General features: G+C 35.0%; 1 protein-coding gene across 4 annotated transcripts in view; it reads left to right on the forward strand.

Moving 5' to 3' along the window:
• Positions 1 to 17,590, forward strand: part of RPGRIP1L (RPGRIP1 like) — a 131,618-nt gene that overhangs the window by 51,181 nt on the left and 62,847 nt on the right. For 2 of the 4 annotated variants that reach the window (XM_043988469.1, XM_043988468.1), the window contains exons 12-18: positions 5,080 to 5,091; positions 5,567 to 5,673; positions 6,046 to 6,096; positions 11,386 to 11,565; positions 14,388 to 14,505; positions 15,071 to 15,523; positions 16,388 to 16,539. In XM_043988469.1, the coding sequence (XP_043844404.1) occupies positions 5,080 to 5,091; positions 5,567 to 5,673; positions 6,046 to 6,096; positions 11,386 to 11,565; positions 14,388 to 14,505; positions 15,071 to 15,523; positions 16,388 to 16,539 (1,073 nt within the window). The remainder of the gene's footprint in view (positions 1 to 5,079; positions 5,092 to 5,566; positions 5,674 to 6,045; positions 6,097 to 11,385; positions 11,566 to 14,387; positions 14,506 to 15,070; positions 15,524 to 16,387; positions 16,540 to 17,590) is intronic. The other 2 variants (XM_043988472.1, XM_043988471.1) reach the window with 1 other exon arrangement.

Consider the following 17,590-nt stretch of genomic DNA (forward strand, 5'->3'; position numbering starts at 1 on the left):
AATTCATATTACTTTTGCATGCTTTTCTGCTATTTCACCATCACTACAAGAAGCAGCAAGAGATATCACAGATCTGAATGTAATTTTGTATTTTTTTTCTGCTTCATTAATCAATTAATTAAACATTGATTAAGCACTACTATGTGCCAGGCACTATAAACACACACAGAAATGAAACGGTCCTTTATCTCAGGGAGCTTATATCGACTGGGGAGACAACACATATTTAAATGAGAATATGCAGAATATATTCAAGATAATTATGGGAGGGAAGAAGGACACTAGAAACTCAGGAGATCAGGAAAGGCTTCATATAGAAGACAATGCTTGAATTGAGAAAACAAGGGAAGAAGTCGTCGTTTACTGTCCAGCTTTCTGATGATAAGTCTCTCTGTACTTAGCTATACTAATCCAGGAATAGTAGATACAACCTGTTACCAAAACTATATTTGAAGCTTTTTCATCTTGAGAGAAACTTCCAAACCGTTTTTTTTCCCCCTCAGGAACCCAGAATCACCTCTGTGTCAGGTTAAGACACGAATAAAGCTTTGGTGGAATTTAACCAGATAGAAATGCTTAATAACTCATACTAATTACTACTGGTACATTTCTTATGTTAATTAATTGATTTAATTTTTTTTTAGATACTGGCTTGATATCAGAACCAAAGAAATTGAAAGAAGCGATTGAAACAGCAAAAATCATCAAAATTGTCTAGACTCACATTTATGTGTAAAATTAATCTAAGTAAATATTTTTGTTGTATTTATAATAGCAAATAAGGTAAAATGAATATAAATTAAGTATAATAGGAAGAAATTGGCTGCCAGGCAAGGTAGAGCTGTAATCCCTACTACTGGGGAGACTTGAACTCTGGAGTTCTGAGCTCCGTAAAACTAAAACAGTTCAAGTCATTATTTGTTATTGAGTTGTTTCAATCATGTCAGACTCTATTTTACCCCATTTGGAGTTTTCTTGGCAAAGATACTAAAGTAGTTTACTATTTCCTTCTCTAGCTCATTTTACAGATGAGGAACTGAGGCAAACAGGGTTAAGTGATTTGCCCAGGGTCACACAGTTAGTAGGTATCTGAGATCGGCTTTTAACTAAGGAAGATAAGTCTTCCTGATTCCCATCCCAATGCTCTATCCTGTGTGCCATGTAGCTGGCCAAGCAGATCAGGTGTCCATCCTAAATAGATACAAACAAATAGACAAAGATGAAATAGGCTGAAGCACTTTAAAAGGATTCCAAGGAATAATAGTTGTTAGAGAGCCTGGCAAAGATCAGCTGTGATTACCAAAATGAAACCTTGCCAAATAGAAATAGCATTAAGAACTATGTTAAATTTTAATGTTTTTTTTACATTTTTTCCAATTACATGCAATAAGTTTTTAACATTCATAACATTTAACATAATTTTTTTTAATTTTGCATTCCAAATTCTCACCCTCCCTTTCTGTCTTTCCCCCTCATTGAAAAGGCAAGCAATTTGTTATAGATTAGAAATGTAAGCAATGCAAAATATATTTCCATATTAGCCATGTTGTAAAAGAAAACACAGACCTAAATAAATAAATGAGTGAGCGAATAGATAAATAAAGTGGGGGGGGGGTGGAAAGTATGTGTCAATCCTGCATTCAGATTCCATCTGGATGTGGATAGCATTTTTTATCATAAAGTCCTTTAGAATTCTCTTAGATCACTGTTTTGCTGAGAATAGCTAAGTCATTCGGTTAATCATTGTACAATTTTTGCTGTTACTGCGTGCAGTGTTCTCTTGGTTCTGCTCACTTTACTTTGCATCAGTTCATATAAGTCTTCCCAGTTTTTTCTAAAAGCATCCTGCTTGCCATTTTTGTAGCACAGTAGTATTCCATCACTATATTATGCTACAACAGAAAGAACACTATAAATAGTTTCATACATATAGGCCATTTTCCTTTTCCTTTTATCTCTGAGATATAGACCCAGTAGTGGTATTGCTGGGTCAAGGGGTTTATTTACACAATTTTATCACCCTTGGGGCATAGTTCCAAATTGCTCTCCAGAATGGTTGGATCAGTCCACAGCTCCACCAGCAGTTTATTAGTGTCCCGATTTTCCCATATCTCCAACATTTATCATTTTCCTTTTTCTGTCATATTAGCCAATCTGATAGGTGTGAGGGAATACCACAGGGTTGTTTTAATTTGCATTTCTCTAATCAATAGTGGGAAGCTTGGGGAAGCTGAGCAGCACAGTGGATAGGATGCTGATCCCAGATTCAGGAAGACTTCTCTTCCTGAGTTTAAATCTGGCCTCAAATACTTACTAGCTGTGTGATTCTGGGCAGGTCTCTTATCCTGAGTTTCCTCATCTGTAAAATGAGCTGGACAAGGAAATGCAAAGCACTGTATCTTTGCCAAGAAAACCACAAATAGATCACAAAGAGATGGACACAACTGAAAAATGACTAAAACAACAATCAGTAGTGATTTAGAGCATTTATCATATGACTATAGATAACTTTGATTTCTTCTGAAAACTGCCTGTTTATATCCTTTGGCCATTTACCGACTGGAAAATGACTCATGATATTATAAATTTGACTCAGTTCTAACAACCATTATCAAAGAAACTTGCAAAAAAAAAATCCAGTTTTCTGCTTTCCTTCTAATCTTGGCTACGTTGCTTTTGTTTGTGCAAAAACTTTTAAATTTAATGTAATCAAAATTATCCATTTAAAATCTTGTAATGCTCTCTATCTTTTGTTTGGTCAAAAGTTCTTTCCTCATACATAGATCTGACAAGTAAAATATTCCATGCTCCTCTAATTTACTTATGATGTCACCCCTTGTTTAAATCATGTACCCATTTTTATTTTATGCTGATAGATACTGTGACTTGTTGGTCTATACCTAGTTTCAGCCAAATTGTTTTCCAGTTTTTGTCAAATAGTGAGATCTTGTCTCTGAAGCTTGGATCTTTGCAATAATTAAACACTAGATTACTATGGTCATTTGCTACTGGATTTTGTGGACCTAATCTATTCCACCAATCCAACATTCTATTTCTTAGCCAGTCCCAGATTGTTCCAATGATTACCAATTTGTAATACAGTTTGAAATCTGATCTGGCGGGGCTACCTTCTTTCACATTTTTTATTGATTCTCTTGATATTCTTGACCTATTGTTCTTCTGGATGAATTTTGTTATTTTTTCTTCTAGAAAGTAATTTTTGGTAGTTTGGTATATCACTAAATAAGTAAATTAATTTAGATAAAATTGTTATTTTTATTATATATGCTCAGCCTACCTGTAAGCAAGTAATATTTCTCCAGTTTTTATATAAAAAGTGTTTTGTTTTTATATAGTTCTGGTTTTGTCCTGGCAGTAGACTCCCAAGTATTTTATATTGTCTACAGTTATTTTAAATGGAATTTCTCTTTTCATCTCCTGCTACTGGATTTTGTTGGCCATATATAGAAATGCTGATGATTTATGTGGGTTTATTTTATATTCTGTAATTTTGCTGAAGTTGTTCATTATTCCAACTAGTGTTTTAGTTGATTCTGTAGGTATACCATCATAGCCTCTGCAAAGAGTGATAGTTTTATTTTCTCATTGTCTATTCTAATTCCTTCAATTTCTTTTCTAGTACAGGATTTAATAACATCCTTGTTTCACCCTGATCTTATTGGAAAGGCTTCTAGCTTATCCCTATTACAGATGATGCTTACTGGTGGTTTTAAATAGGCATTACTTATCATTGTAAAAAAAATTTCCACTTATTCCTATACTTTCTTGTGGTTTATTTGTGGGTTTTTAAAAAATAGGAATGAGTATTGTATTTGAAAACAGCTTTTTTTTGCATCTACAATCATATCATTTTTGTTGGTTTTGTAATTGATATGACTAATTATGCTGATAGTTTTCCTAATACCAGCCCTAGATTGCTGCTATAAATTCTACCTAGTCACGGTGTATGATCTTTGTGACATCTTACTGTAATCTCCTTTCTTACCATTTTATTTAAAATTTTTTTCATCAATATGCATTCAGGAAATTGGTCTATAGTTTTCTTTCTCTCTGTTTGCTCTTCCTGGTTTAGGTATCAGAACTATATGTCATAAAAGGAATTTGTAGGATTCCTTCTTAACCTCTTTTTCCAAATAGTTTATATAGTATTGTAATTAATTGATCTTTAAATGTTTGGTAGAGTTCACTTGTTAATTTATCTGTTCCTGCGTATTTTTTTGCCTAGGGAGTTCATTGTTGGCTTCAATTTCTTTTTCTAAGATAAGGTTATTTAAGTATTCTATTTCCTCTTCTGTTAGTCTGGTCAATTTATATTTTTGTAAATATTTATCCATTTCATTTAGATTGTTAGATTTATTGACACATAATTGGACAAAATAGCTCCTACTAATTGCTTCTATTTCATCTTCATTGGTGGTGAATTCACCCTTTTCATTTTTGATACTGGTAAATGTGGGTTTCTTTCTTTTAATCAAATTAATCAATGGTTCATCTACTTAATTTTTTTTCATAAAACCAGCTCCTCGTTTTATTTATTGATTCAGTTCTTATTTCAGAATGAGGTTAATTTTAAAAATATTACAGAGGAATAAATACCTGGGCTTGCTTTAGATGTGAATTAAGGAATTCAAGATTTAAGCCCTTTAAGGTCCTATTACCTCAGTTTGTTTTCATGCTACAATCTACTTACCTGTAAATACATGCTGTTGGTTATCAGGGTAGCTTGGCAAGTCAATTGGGATAGACTAATGTAACCTATTGCTGTTGTTGGAAAAACAGCCCTAATCACGTGCTCTACTTAACAAACTCTGTATATATGACCAGGACTTTAGCTTAACATTTGTCTGTATTACTAGGTTGAAAACAATTCCACCTATGGTAACAAATTTCTAAGAAAAATGATTGGTTTGCAAGCTGAGATTAAATGACAGGAAAAGCACCTTATTTTTTAATTCCAGATAATGACTTTATTATGTAAATTAGGAAATTAGAGAAAAATGAAGAAACTAATTAAAAAATTTCTAAAAAATCCCCACCACTTTGTTTCATGTCTTTCAGGAACCACAATAAGTAAGTAACACTTAGATTTAGTATAATGTTTTCTTAGATATTTTAAAACAAACGTAACTTTGAAGTGCCAGAGGCCTTGATTTCCCTATATATGTGTGAATATGTATGTATGTGTGTGTGTGTATGTATGTGTATATACATACATGGACACATATATACATATAATATGTCTTTTATATTTACATATATACATACACATGTATGTGTATAAATATGATATAAACTCTTATCGAAAGTGTTTCTAGCCAAGAGAATAATACCTTTGGTTTGTAATATGGTGTTAGTTTGCTCATTATTCCCCTGGTGCCTTTGTCTAGTTTTAATATTACCTTAGTTACCTTGTTACATCAGTTTCCTAGCTAAAATATATTAGCTAGAATTTGATTGTTTCAGGGTTTGGAAATTTCATTTGAAATAATTTCTCAAATTGAACTTTGTGTTTTAGTTTTTTATGACATCTTTTTTTATTTTCAAGATCAAACAGAAAAACTTACTCAAGAGAATAAAGAACTACAATTACGATATCTGGAACATAAGCAACAGCTTGATGAACTTAAAAATCGCATGAAGTTTTTCAGCAAGGTGAATTTTTATTTGCTTCAAAAATATAAGATCTGGGGCAGCTGGGTGGTGCAGTGGATAAAGCACCAGTCCTGGATTCAGAAGGACCTGAGTTCAAATCGAGCCTTAGACACTTGACACTTACTAGCTGTGTGACCCTGGGCAAGTCACTTAACTCTCACTGCCCTGCAAAAAAAATTTTTATTTATATATTATATAAAAGATCATTATGTTTTACAGATAAAGCACTACAATGAAAAGATATTGCTCAGTTTATGAATTTATGATATCAGGCAGCCATCATTTTGTGAGGATGTCTTCTTGTATTTGGAATGCCTGTCTGTTATTCATTAACATCTCATAGTGTTCTTTTCCTTAATAAATGTATTGCAGGAGAGTGAAGTTGATGTGACTGAATTCAGTGAAGCCCTCTTGCTTATAAAGGTAACATTCTGAATTTATATATATATTGACATTCTTGGTGTTTGCCTTGGTGTTTTTAATTAGTTTCTTCATTTTTCTCTAATTTCCTAATTTACATAATAAGGTGCTTTTCCTGTCATTTAATCTCAGCTTGCAAACCAATCATTTTTCTTAGAAATTTGTTACCATAGGTGGAATTGTTTTCAACCTAGTAAATAAATTGAGTCAAAGTTTGCAAATTTTAAAAGGAATTCATTGGTTCACCACTGTCAGCTTAAACAATATATTGAGTAACAAATATTATAGGTGTCTTGATTAGGTTACGTGATATTTTTTTTTTTTTTTTGCGGGGCAATGGGGGTTAAGTGACTTGCCCAGGGTCACACAGCTAGTAAGTGTCAAGTGTCTGAGGCCAGATTTGAACTCAGGTACTCCTGAATCCAGGGCTGGTGCTTTATCCACTGCGCCACCTAGCCGCCCCCTAGGTTACGTGATTATTTTTAAAAGGGCCAAAGAAAAATATATTTCTTTCAGATAATTATAAGCATTATACTAAATATATTAATCAGATAAAAAATGAAAATAGATTTTAAAATTTAATTTTCTGATGTTACTAAGAAATGTAATATTGCTGCCTTTGCTATAATGATTTAAAATATCTATTTAGGTATTTTTTCATACCATGATTACTTTAATCCTTATGGAGGAAAGAAAATATTTTTTATGCAGTCTTTATCTAATTTCCATGTTTAGACTATTTAATGTAGCTTTTTGGGGGGTGGGGATGGGGCTATGAGGGTTAAGTGACTTGCCCAGGGTCATACAGGTAGTAAGTGTCAAGTTGAATTTGAACTCAGGTCCTCCTGAATCAAGGGCTAGTGCTTTATTCACTGTGCCATCTAGCTGCCCCCCCCTTAATATAGCTTCTATATTATTTTAAATTTACAAACCATTTTCTAATAAGAAATCAATATCCAACTTGGGATCTGGGGCACAGCTGCCATTACTTATTGAGAATGGTTTGACAGCCTACTGTCATGTCTAGCAAGCTCTCCATTTCCAAATCTCCATGAGTCAGAGTTGAAATCTGTTTATGTGAAAATTCCCTTCCTCTTATATGACTCCCTGTTCTGCTCTTTTCTTCCACTGTGTCTTCTGGAATCTCTATTACCAACTAACTGCTGTTTTTTATGAGAATTCCTATACTCATAAACCCTCCGTATTTCTTAAGTCATAAAAATATGGCTCTCCTCAGAAGATTTTGCATCTCTGGCCACCCTCTTCAAGTACTAGATACACTTTCTCTCATGCCCTATGAAATACTGGGGTAAAAGGAGGAGTAAGCATATTCCTCGCTACCCACTGCCATTTCTAGACTTTCCCTTTACCTCCATGACTTTGTCTTTGATATTCATTTGATCCAGATAGATAGATAGATAGATAGATAGATAGATAGATAGATAGATAGATAGATAGATAGATAGATAGATAGATATAGATATGCATGGACATATAGATATTTATTTAAATATATAACCTTTCCAAGATACACCCTGAAAAATAGGGTGAGATAGATAGATAGATCTCACTCTATACATACAGGGTGTATCTTGATATATATTTGTGTGGGGAAGAATAGTGTATGGATGTGTGTATGTGTAAAAAAAAACCCTATACATGGGGCAACTAGGTGGCGCAGTGGATAAAGCACTGGCCCTGAATTCAGGACTCCCTGAGTTCAAATCTGGCCTCAGATACTTGACACTTAACTTGCTGTGTGACCCTGGGCAAGTCACTTAACCCTCATTGCCCTGCAAAAAACAAAACAAAACAAAAAAATACCAAACCCTGTGTCACCCTGTCAAGATCTTGATGGCACATAGTCTACCAGCCTACAGCTCATTTTCCCTCTTTTCTCAAGTTTTTGTGACTGGAACAGCATTTTCCTGATATAACCTCCCTCACTTCCTCCCCTCCTATTTCCCCCCAAAACCTGATTGGTTCCAGCTTCCCTGATGCAGTTTTTTGGTCTTGGAGCATAAAACATACCAGCCTTATGTAGTTGGTTTCACCCAGACTTAGTGAGTGCCTGAGACCATGCAAGTCACTATTCCCTGATGTCATACTGACCAGATAGATTAATGTTTATAGATGGAGACAAGGAGGTGAGTTCAGAAAAGCTAAGAACCACTGTATCTTTGCTTTCTGTCCTTACCATGTTCAGACAAATTAAGTCTCCTTTGTTCAGTGACTCATATTTTCTTCCCAATGTTGAACCTGAACTAAGAGGGCACTGGATTAGAATCAGCCACATAACAATCATCATCTCTACCATAAAAATGCCTATCCTTATACTTAAAGACTTCATTGTACATTTGAATGGCCACCTTAACTTTTCTGTTCCTCAATTCCCATAACTTTTACCTTCATTCTAACTCAGTCTCATATAAGGATAGTTATATTTGTGATTTTTTACCCACAATTATTCCATCTCCATGATCTGAAACACTGAGATTTCTGCATGTGACCATAACTTCCTATCCTTCTATCTCTCCTTGTGCCTTACCTTTCCTAAACCTATTCTTTGTTCCTACTGCAGCTTCCAATCACTCTTTTCCTCTCTGTTTTCCCAGTTTAACCCTGTTTCTGTGAGGTCACTTCCCTCTATTCCCAACATTCCACTATTTTGTTCTATTCTCTGGCAGTGAGATAGGGGTTGAAATTTGAGTGGATGGACTTCTCTCTCTCTCTTTTTTTTTTTTTGGTGAGGCAATGAGGGTTAAGTTACTTGCCCAGGGTCACACAGCTAGTAAGTGTTAAGTGTCTGAGGCCGTATTTGAACTCAGGTCCTCCTGAATCCAGGGCCAGTGCTCTATCCACTGCACCACCTAGCTCCCCCCTGGAATCCATTCTTTCCCATTTCCTCAAGGAGCTTGCCCCTTTAAGCATTGCCCTCTTGCTACCTTCAGTTTTTCTTCACCTACTGATTCCTTCCCTGCTGTCTACAAATATGCCCAAATCTCCACCATTCTTTTTAAAAAAGATCCTTCATTTGACCCTAACTCCCCAACCAAATTATCATCCTGTTACTTCTCTTTTCACAGCCAGACTTCTAGAAAAGTTATCTACACCTATTACTTTTACTTCTTTTCGTCTTGCTCACATCTTAACCCCTTGCAATCTAGCTTTTAACCTTACCACTCAATTAAAACTGTTGTCTTCAAAATTACCAGTGATATCGTAATACTAAATTCAGTAACCTTTTCTTAGTTTTCATCCTTTCTGATCTCTCTGCAATGTGTTTGACACTATTGAAAACTACTTCCTCATGGATATTTTCTTCCTAGATTTTCAGGACAGTATTCTTTCATGGTGCTACTTCTATCAAACTGTTCCCTCCTCTTTTTGATATCATCATCCTTTGCCCTTCCTCTTATTCTGGAATATACTCCATGTTTCTTTCCTGGGCCTTCTTTCCACTTCCTACATTTTCTGTTGGTGATCTCATTACTTCCCATGGCTTCAGTTATTTTCTCTATGCAGTTGACTCCCAAATCTACATGTCTAGTCCATACCTCTACCCTAAGTATCAGTCTCACATTACCAAGTGCCTGCTAGTCTTCCCTACCTTAATGTTCCATGGACAACTCAAATTCAGCATGTCTGAAACAGACAGCCTTCTCTCAAAAACCCAATGCCTTCCCTTTTCTGTCATAGGTGCCACCATCCTTCCAGTCCCCCAAGTACACATACTGAAAGCCCTTCACAACTCTTCCCTCTCTCTCACCCTCCTCATTCAATCAGTTACAAAAGTTTGTTGAAAACCAACACACTTTTTGCATTCCTTTCTTTATACTCACACAGCCAACCACCCCTTAGTTCAGGACTTCCTTACTTCTAGTCTGAACTGTTGCAATAACCTCCTAATTGGTGTCCTTGCTTCAAGGCTCTCTTCTCCAATATATTTTCCACAAGAATTCCATTGGTTCCCTATTGCCTTTAGAATTGCAAACCCTTTATTCAACCTTTCACGATTTCTCCCCCTCACATTACATTCTAGCCAAACCAGACTTCTTGCTGTTTCCCATATAGGATATTCCATCTTCTGCCTCCATGTCTTTTAAAAAATTAAGTTACACATTTTTCAATTTTAAAACAGTCTGCCTTTATTCCCTCCCACCTCTGTTCTCCTTTTGAGAACAAAAGAAAAGCAAAAGCTCTTTTACAGATACGTATAGTCAGGTAAAACTTATTTCCATATTGGCCATGTCTAAAAGATATATAGATAGAAAGTTAGTGATTTTTATAGTACTCTTGTATAAATTGTTCTGATTCTGTTCACTACATTCTGCATCCGTTCATACAAATTTTTCTGAAACCACCAACTGATCTTTGGCTTCCTCCAACCCTTCTTCCTTGCTTGTGTATTACTCTTTTCATGAATTATGAGAAATAGGTAGTTCCACCCTCTTCCTCCTTCTTTCTACACTTGTGTATTCTTCCTTTTACCTTCCCTTCTCTTTGTCCTCCTCAGACTCTCAGAGCAGACCCAACCCTTCCATAGGACCTCTTTGTTCTTAATTAATTCCTTCAGTACTCTATGATGATACCAGAGTTCAGAAGGAACATGTTTCTTCTCTCTCCATTAAAAGGTTAGCATGAAAAAAATTTTTTAAATTTTTTTTAATTAAAAAAAAGGTTAGCATGACATTATCGTATAACTTCTCTAGTTCAAAAAAATTCACTTTCAAGATTTCTCAAGACTCTTATTTTTGTATTTCAAGTTCTTACTCAGCTTTGGTCCTTTCATCAGAAATGTTTGAAAGTCCACTCACTCTTCCATAAGGCAAGTAGAAGGCTCAGTTAACGGAGAAATGAACCTGAAATGAGGAAGACCTGAGTTCAAAACCAGCCACAGGCCCTTACTAGATTAGTGTGATCCTGAGCAAGTCACTTACCCTCTGTCTGTCTCATTTTCCTCATCTGTAAAATGGGGATAATAAGAGCACCTACATCTCATAGTTGTTGTGAAGATCAAATGAGTTAATAATTGTAAGAAGGCACTCAGCACAACATAGGACCTGCAACATAGAAAGAACAAATAAATGTTAGTTATTTTTAGTTCTTGCTGTTGTTGTTGTCACATGTGCATATAATGTTTCCTTCTCTGAATAGAATATAAAGTACTTTTGAGCAGTGACTTTCATGTTTATCTTTGTATTAGCACTACCTAGCACAGTTCCAGGTTCTTAACAGGTTTATAATATGTTTTTGTTGAATTAATTTAAATTAAAAACCTTTTCCTTCTAGTCTAGAAAAGAGCAGAAAAATGGGCATCTTTCCTTTCTAGAGAAAGTTGATGGTGACATTAATAAGGACCTAGAAAAATCAATTCGAGAGCTTCAGGCAACACATGCAGAAACAGTGCAAGAACTAGAAAAGACAAGAAATATGCTAATCATGCAGCATAAAATTAATAAAGATTATCAGGTAAGATTATCATTATTAGAAAATGGAGTGTTTTCTACATGATGTTACAATAATCATTGTTTTTCTAAAAGTAAATTTCACTTTTCAGGTTTATAACTCTGATGTAGTCAGATGTTTAATTATCCTTCACTACCACAAATCCCTGAGTATGGCCTTTTTGAAACTGATTGGGAAACTTAGTAAGAAACAAAATAAACCATGCCCCTTCCCTCACTCTGAATAAGCTCCTAGCAAACCTGCATAAAGGGCACAAAACACTAAAATCCAACTATCTAAATTCTAGAAGATGGGTAAGAAGAAAAACAAAATGAAAGTAATGGTTGAGTAAAACTACCAATATAAGCTTAGACAAATCAGTCAGCCTCTCTGGGAATCAGTTTCTTCATCTGTAACATAAGGTGGTTAGATTACCTCCAAGGTACCTTCCAGATCTTCATCTATAATTCTATGACTGTCTTAATTCATTTGGTAAAAGATGTGTTAATATGCTATATAAAGTAGCCATGTTACATATAGTATTATCCTAAAGCTCTGGCAAAGCTGCTTTTTTGTATTAGCACTTAACAAGATTAGAAGGGTTCTTACAAAAATGGGAGTCGGCTTTTGTGAACATTGCCAAGAATAAATTTCTTATTGATACATATCAGATAGTCATATTCTAGGCCACAAGCTCTTTGAAGACAAGGACTTCTTTTAATTCACAGCACCTAGTCAGTGTTCAACAAAGGTTGTTAATGAATAAAATTTGTGTATAAACCTAAAACTGGAACAGATTCCTAACCTTTCTGAGTGTTAAAATCTATATACAGAAACATAATTTTATTTATGAATAGATCTTACCTGGAGAAGTAGCAGTGGTACAGTAGAAAGATAGCAAGAATTTATGGACCTAGGTTAAAATTCTGGCTCTTTTACTTATTACTTATGTTACCTTGGGCAAGTCATTTAACCTCTCTGAAGTCTCAGCTTTTTCATCTGTAAAATGGGGAGTTTGAACTTGGTGACCTCTAAGGTCTCTTTCAATTTCTAAAAAATATAGGCTTATAAACCTAAAAGCCTCTCCTGACCCTGAATATCTCAGCTGAATGTATGGGCTTTGTCTGTACATCTTTCTGTCATGGGAGAAATAGGTGGTGGGGCTCCTTAGGTAATCCTCTGTAAAGAATTACAACCCTCGAACACAGGCCAGTTAGAATAAAATGTTTTTTTATTTGAGTTCTAGAGAAAGTGAACAAGAGGGAATTCAAAGACTTCTCAAGGGAAGGAGCTGGCTGAAAAACATTCTCCTCCCTGAACAGAAGAATGGCAAAAGCTTTTATAGAGGATAGATGGGATGACCACCTGACAATGGAAAGTTCCTTTTGGGGGTGGGGTGGGAAAAGCTTGAATGAATGGTGGTGGTCTTGACCTCTGGAGTTATCTCTGTCCCCTGGTGCCACCCCACGTAGTAGCCACACCTAATGGTCTTATCTCCCTTACTTCTTAGGTGTGTCCCTCCTTATATCTAGTTGGCCAGTTTAAACTTTAATAGTCCCTTAATTCCTCGATATGTCCTAAGCCCCATGTCATTTCTTTCTCTATTGAAGTTACCACCAAAAAAAATCCTCAAAGCCTGCATTTCTCTCTCAGGGACAGATATCTAGCACCATTGAACAAATGAACTGTTTCATATCGGTGAATTTTCCAGATAACCAAATCTTACCCCTTGAAACACTAACATTATTTTTTACTTTAAATCTCTGTAATAATAAATTTGCCCAGATTTTATTTTATACCTCCCTCTTCACTCATAAACCATATGTATATCAAATATAATTTGATCTTGATGACAATCAACAAGAGTCATTTTAAAATATTGATTATTAGTCTATAGTGCAATGGAAGGACAAGACCTCAGTTTGAATCACAGCTCTGGAAATAGCCAGTTATGTGACCTTGACTAAGGGACTGATCTGTTCTCAATCTCAGTTTCTTCATCTATAAAATGAGGAGGTTTGGGATAGATGGTCCCTAAGGTTCTTTCTAGCTCTGACAAACTCCGAATCTATTTCACTATAAAGCAATTGATGATGCCATCATATCTTTTTACAATGCAGAAACTCAGTACGGACAGGTATTCTTTCATTTTCATCTTTACACCACCTTCCCCCTCAACATTCTGAACATAATAGGCACATATCCCCTGAACATAGTAGGCACTTAAATATTTATCACATTGAATTATATAAAGCTATTTGCCATCACAAAATACTCTTTCGTAGTTCTTTTTTCTTATCTTTCCATTGTCTTTTCTTTTGCTTCTAAATCACTATTTCTTGTTCTTAATATGCCACCATTAGTCTATGTACAGTTTTCTAGGTGAGAGCAGCTTTTCAGTACCCTAAATCTATGAGCTAAACACTGATTCCTCACTCCACAAGAGCCTTTTTTTTATTTCTTTATGTACACTTGTGTTCTGCATCATCAAGTATACTGAAAGTCTAACCTTTCAGAAGCATTAAGTTATTATTGTTCCATCGAATGGATGCATTGTTGTGTTTATTCTGATTTGTCCCAGCCAGAGGCACCTTAGGATTTGCATTACTACCATCCCTCTTTGGAAGTACAATGGCATTCTGAACTCAGGCAGGGTCTATCTGACCATTTGAAGCAAATAGGCAGGTTTGTACATGGGGGCATTAAGACTCCTAGAAATACAGGTTTATTTGAATTAACTAAAAGTGAATGAACATTAATTCATTGAAAAGTATGCTTGGAAAAAAAATGACACCTTGAATTCAAATTGTTTAGTCTCTCATCTATATTACTATCATGCTTTTTAGATGGAAGTTGAAGCAGTAACCCAGAAGTTGGAAAGTTTTCAACAAGATTATGACCTAAAAATAAAACAATATGTTCATCTTCTTGACATTAGAGCTGCACGCATCCGGAAATTAGAAGGTAGAGCATGCATAAAGCAAATTCTTTGATCCAGAGCATTGGGTTCTATAAACTTACATTTAAAATTAAGTACAATTGAAAATGTCATCCACATCTATGCCCAGGGTTTCTTCCTTTCAACACCTTCCCCAATAACCCAACATCCCTTTCAAATTTCCAGTACTTAATTGATAAATTCACTGATTCTCTTATATAGTAGGCTAGAAAACCAGATTTAAAAATTCATTACAATTTTGTAGTTAACCAAAGTGCATTCAAGAGTAAAGGACATGGAATTTTGTAACTAATATATTTGCTATTCAGAGGCCTTTTTTGCTTGTTGCCTGCCACTCAACTATGTTTTGAATAATTAAGGTTCTTAGATAGGTGACCACTGGATAACTGAAGTATTTTTGTGTACTTTAATATAGTACAATGGGATAGAGACATAGTTTGAAATTATAGACATGTATTGAAAGGTACTCTTTTAGTACTGGCCACTACCTTAGGATAGTTTGTCCTTTCATATGTCAGTGTTTAGACAATGTATTTTGAGAATAGCTAAATTACTTATTTTCTCTTGCAGCCCAATTAAAGGATATTGCCTATGGCACAAAGCAGTACAGATTTAAACCAGAAATCATGCCAGATGATCCTGTAGATGAATTTAATGAAGCTGTCCATTTAGAACGAGGAGAGAATCTATTTGAAATCCATATCAGCAAACTGACCCTTTCATCTGAAGCTATCCAGGCATCAGGAGATCAAGAACCTTCTACTTTCTGTACCTATGCTTTTTATGATTTTGAACTGCAGACAACCCCTGTAGTGTCTGGTCTCCACCCAGTGTATAACTTCACATCCCAGTATCTCATCCATGTCAATGACTTCTTTTTGCAGTACATACAGAAAAATGGTGTCACTCTTGAGCTCCACCAGGCATACAGTACTGATTATGAAACAGTTGCTGTGTGCCAATTGAGATTCCATGAGATCCTAGAAAAGAATGGTCGAATTTTTGGTGCTGCAAATTTGGTTGGTAAGTCTAGCTATGTACTACATACCTGTATATACATTGTCACCCACACCCATATCATCTTTCATTGGCAGAAAAGGCCTTTAGATCAGGAACCATATTTTCTAGTTTACCTTAGCATCCCTCATATTTGGGCACATACAAATACTCTTAATAATATTGATGTGCAGCTGATGCTTTAATTAATTATTGTAACTAAACCAGACTGGTATTTTATTATCAGATACCTTTAATGAAAAAATGGAATATTTAGAATAGCTTTTGTACAGAATGTTAGAAACTCTTTAATATTAGATAAAATCCTAGACTTTGAAGGGACATTAAGAGATTTATTTCCCCATCTCTAAGCAGAACCACATATAACGCATTTCTAACATTTCTAACATATTTAATCTATACTGTGGTACTTTTGATACATTTATATAAAATGTGTCCCTAAAAAGTGATTTGGAGGCTTTTATATTTATTTTTGCTTTGTAAGTTCTGTCCTATACCTCTCAGGTTCTGTGGGTACCACTTGATGCCCAACGACTACAGCATCAAAAAGAGTATGAACTTGAGTAAACATGTGTTCATCTCATTCATATTTCAGGAGGATTAAATGATATTTTACATTACAAATTGCCATTTACCAAATATAGCTTAGCACGTTTGACATGAGGATATTCAACATATGGTAAAATTCATTCTTTCAAGCATAGCTTTTCTGTCTTCATCACTGTATTTGCACTTCAAACATCATTTATGCAGAGCATGTATAATTCTATTCCACATAACGTTTCTGTTTCTAATATTACTAACAATGGTACCTATCTGTTTTCATTTATAAAAATATTGAAATAGCAGGATGCATATTGGTTTTTTTAGGAATTAAAGGAGACATTCCACATTATGGCACAATAGAGTATTGGGTCCGATTAAGAGTTCCCATGGATCAAGCAATTAGACTGTATAGAGAACGGGCAAAAGCTTTAGGCTATATAACATCCAACTTTAAGAGACCAGAGGAAATGCATCAGGTAAGCAATATTTAGGACATTTTTATGATGCAAGTATTTTCCTAATAGTCTTCCTTTAAATGTTGTGCTAGAAGAGTCTTCAAAAGGAATTATTTTATCTCTCAGCATTCAATTAAATTTAATCAGCATTGATTAAAACTTGTATTTATGGATATATGTTTTCTGTAAAAATATGTAACTGCTATTTGATAAATTAATACTATTCACAGAAAGTGATCTCTTGTGCTAACTTTCTGAATTACAAAATGAACTCGAAAACATTTAAATTGCTCTTATTAAGAATTAGGTAATTTCAGATATAGTGTGAATATAGAATATATAGAATTAAGTCAGTAAGTCAACAAGTTTTAAGCACTAGAGAATCAAGTGAAAGCAAAAACATCCCCTGCCCTCCATGAGATATTAAATATTAAATATTAAAATATCTATTTTAATGGGGGAAACAACTTGTAAAGAGCTAAATATATGCAAGCTATATACAGAGTAGATAGAAAGTACTCTGAGAGAAGGTACCAGCAGTAAGGCTAAGTAAGACCTCCTGCAGAAAACAGACCTTGAGCTGAGTTTTGAAGTAAGCAAAGGAAACCAAGAGGTAGAAATATGGTGCAAAGCAGAGCAGGTTCAGGAGGCTAGTGCAGAGGCATAGAGAGCAAGAATCCGCAAACAGGACAGTATAACCAGATTATAGTATATGTAGAATAGGACAAAATATATGAAGACTGGAAAAGTAGGAAAAGGCCAGGTTGTGAAGAGTTTTAAATGGCAAACAGGAGGAGTATATTTAATCCTGCAGGTAATAGGGAACCACTAAAGCTCCCTGAAGAGGAGGATAACATGGTCAAGCCTTTGCTGTCAAAAAATTAGTACTGTCAGGACAGTTTAGAATGGGGAGAGACTTGAGGCAGGGACACCAGTTATGAGGCTATTCCAATAGTCAACTCACGGTGATAAGGGTCGTGATTTTGTGACTGAAGAGCAGACAAATCTGAGAGATGTTATAAAGAAGTTATAAATAAATTAAAGATGCACTATCAGTAATAGGTAGTTTATA

This window comes from Dromiciops gliroides, chromosome 2, assembly GCF_019393635.1.
Source record: "Dromiciops gliroides isolate mDroGli1 chromosome 2, mDroGli1.pri, whole genome shotgun sequence".
Taxonomy (NCBI): domain Eukaryota; kingdom Metazoa; phylum Chordata; class Mammalia; order Microbiotheria; family Microbiotheriidae; genus Dromiciops; species Dromiciops gliroides.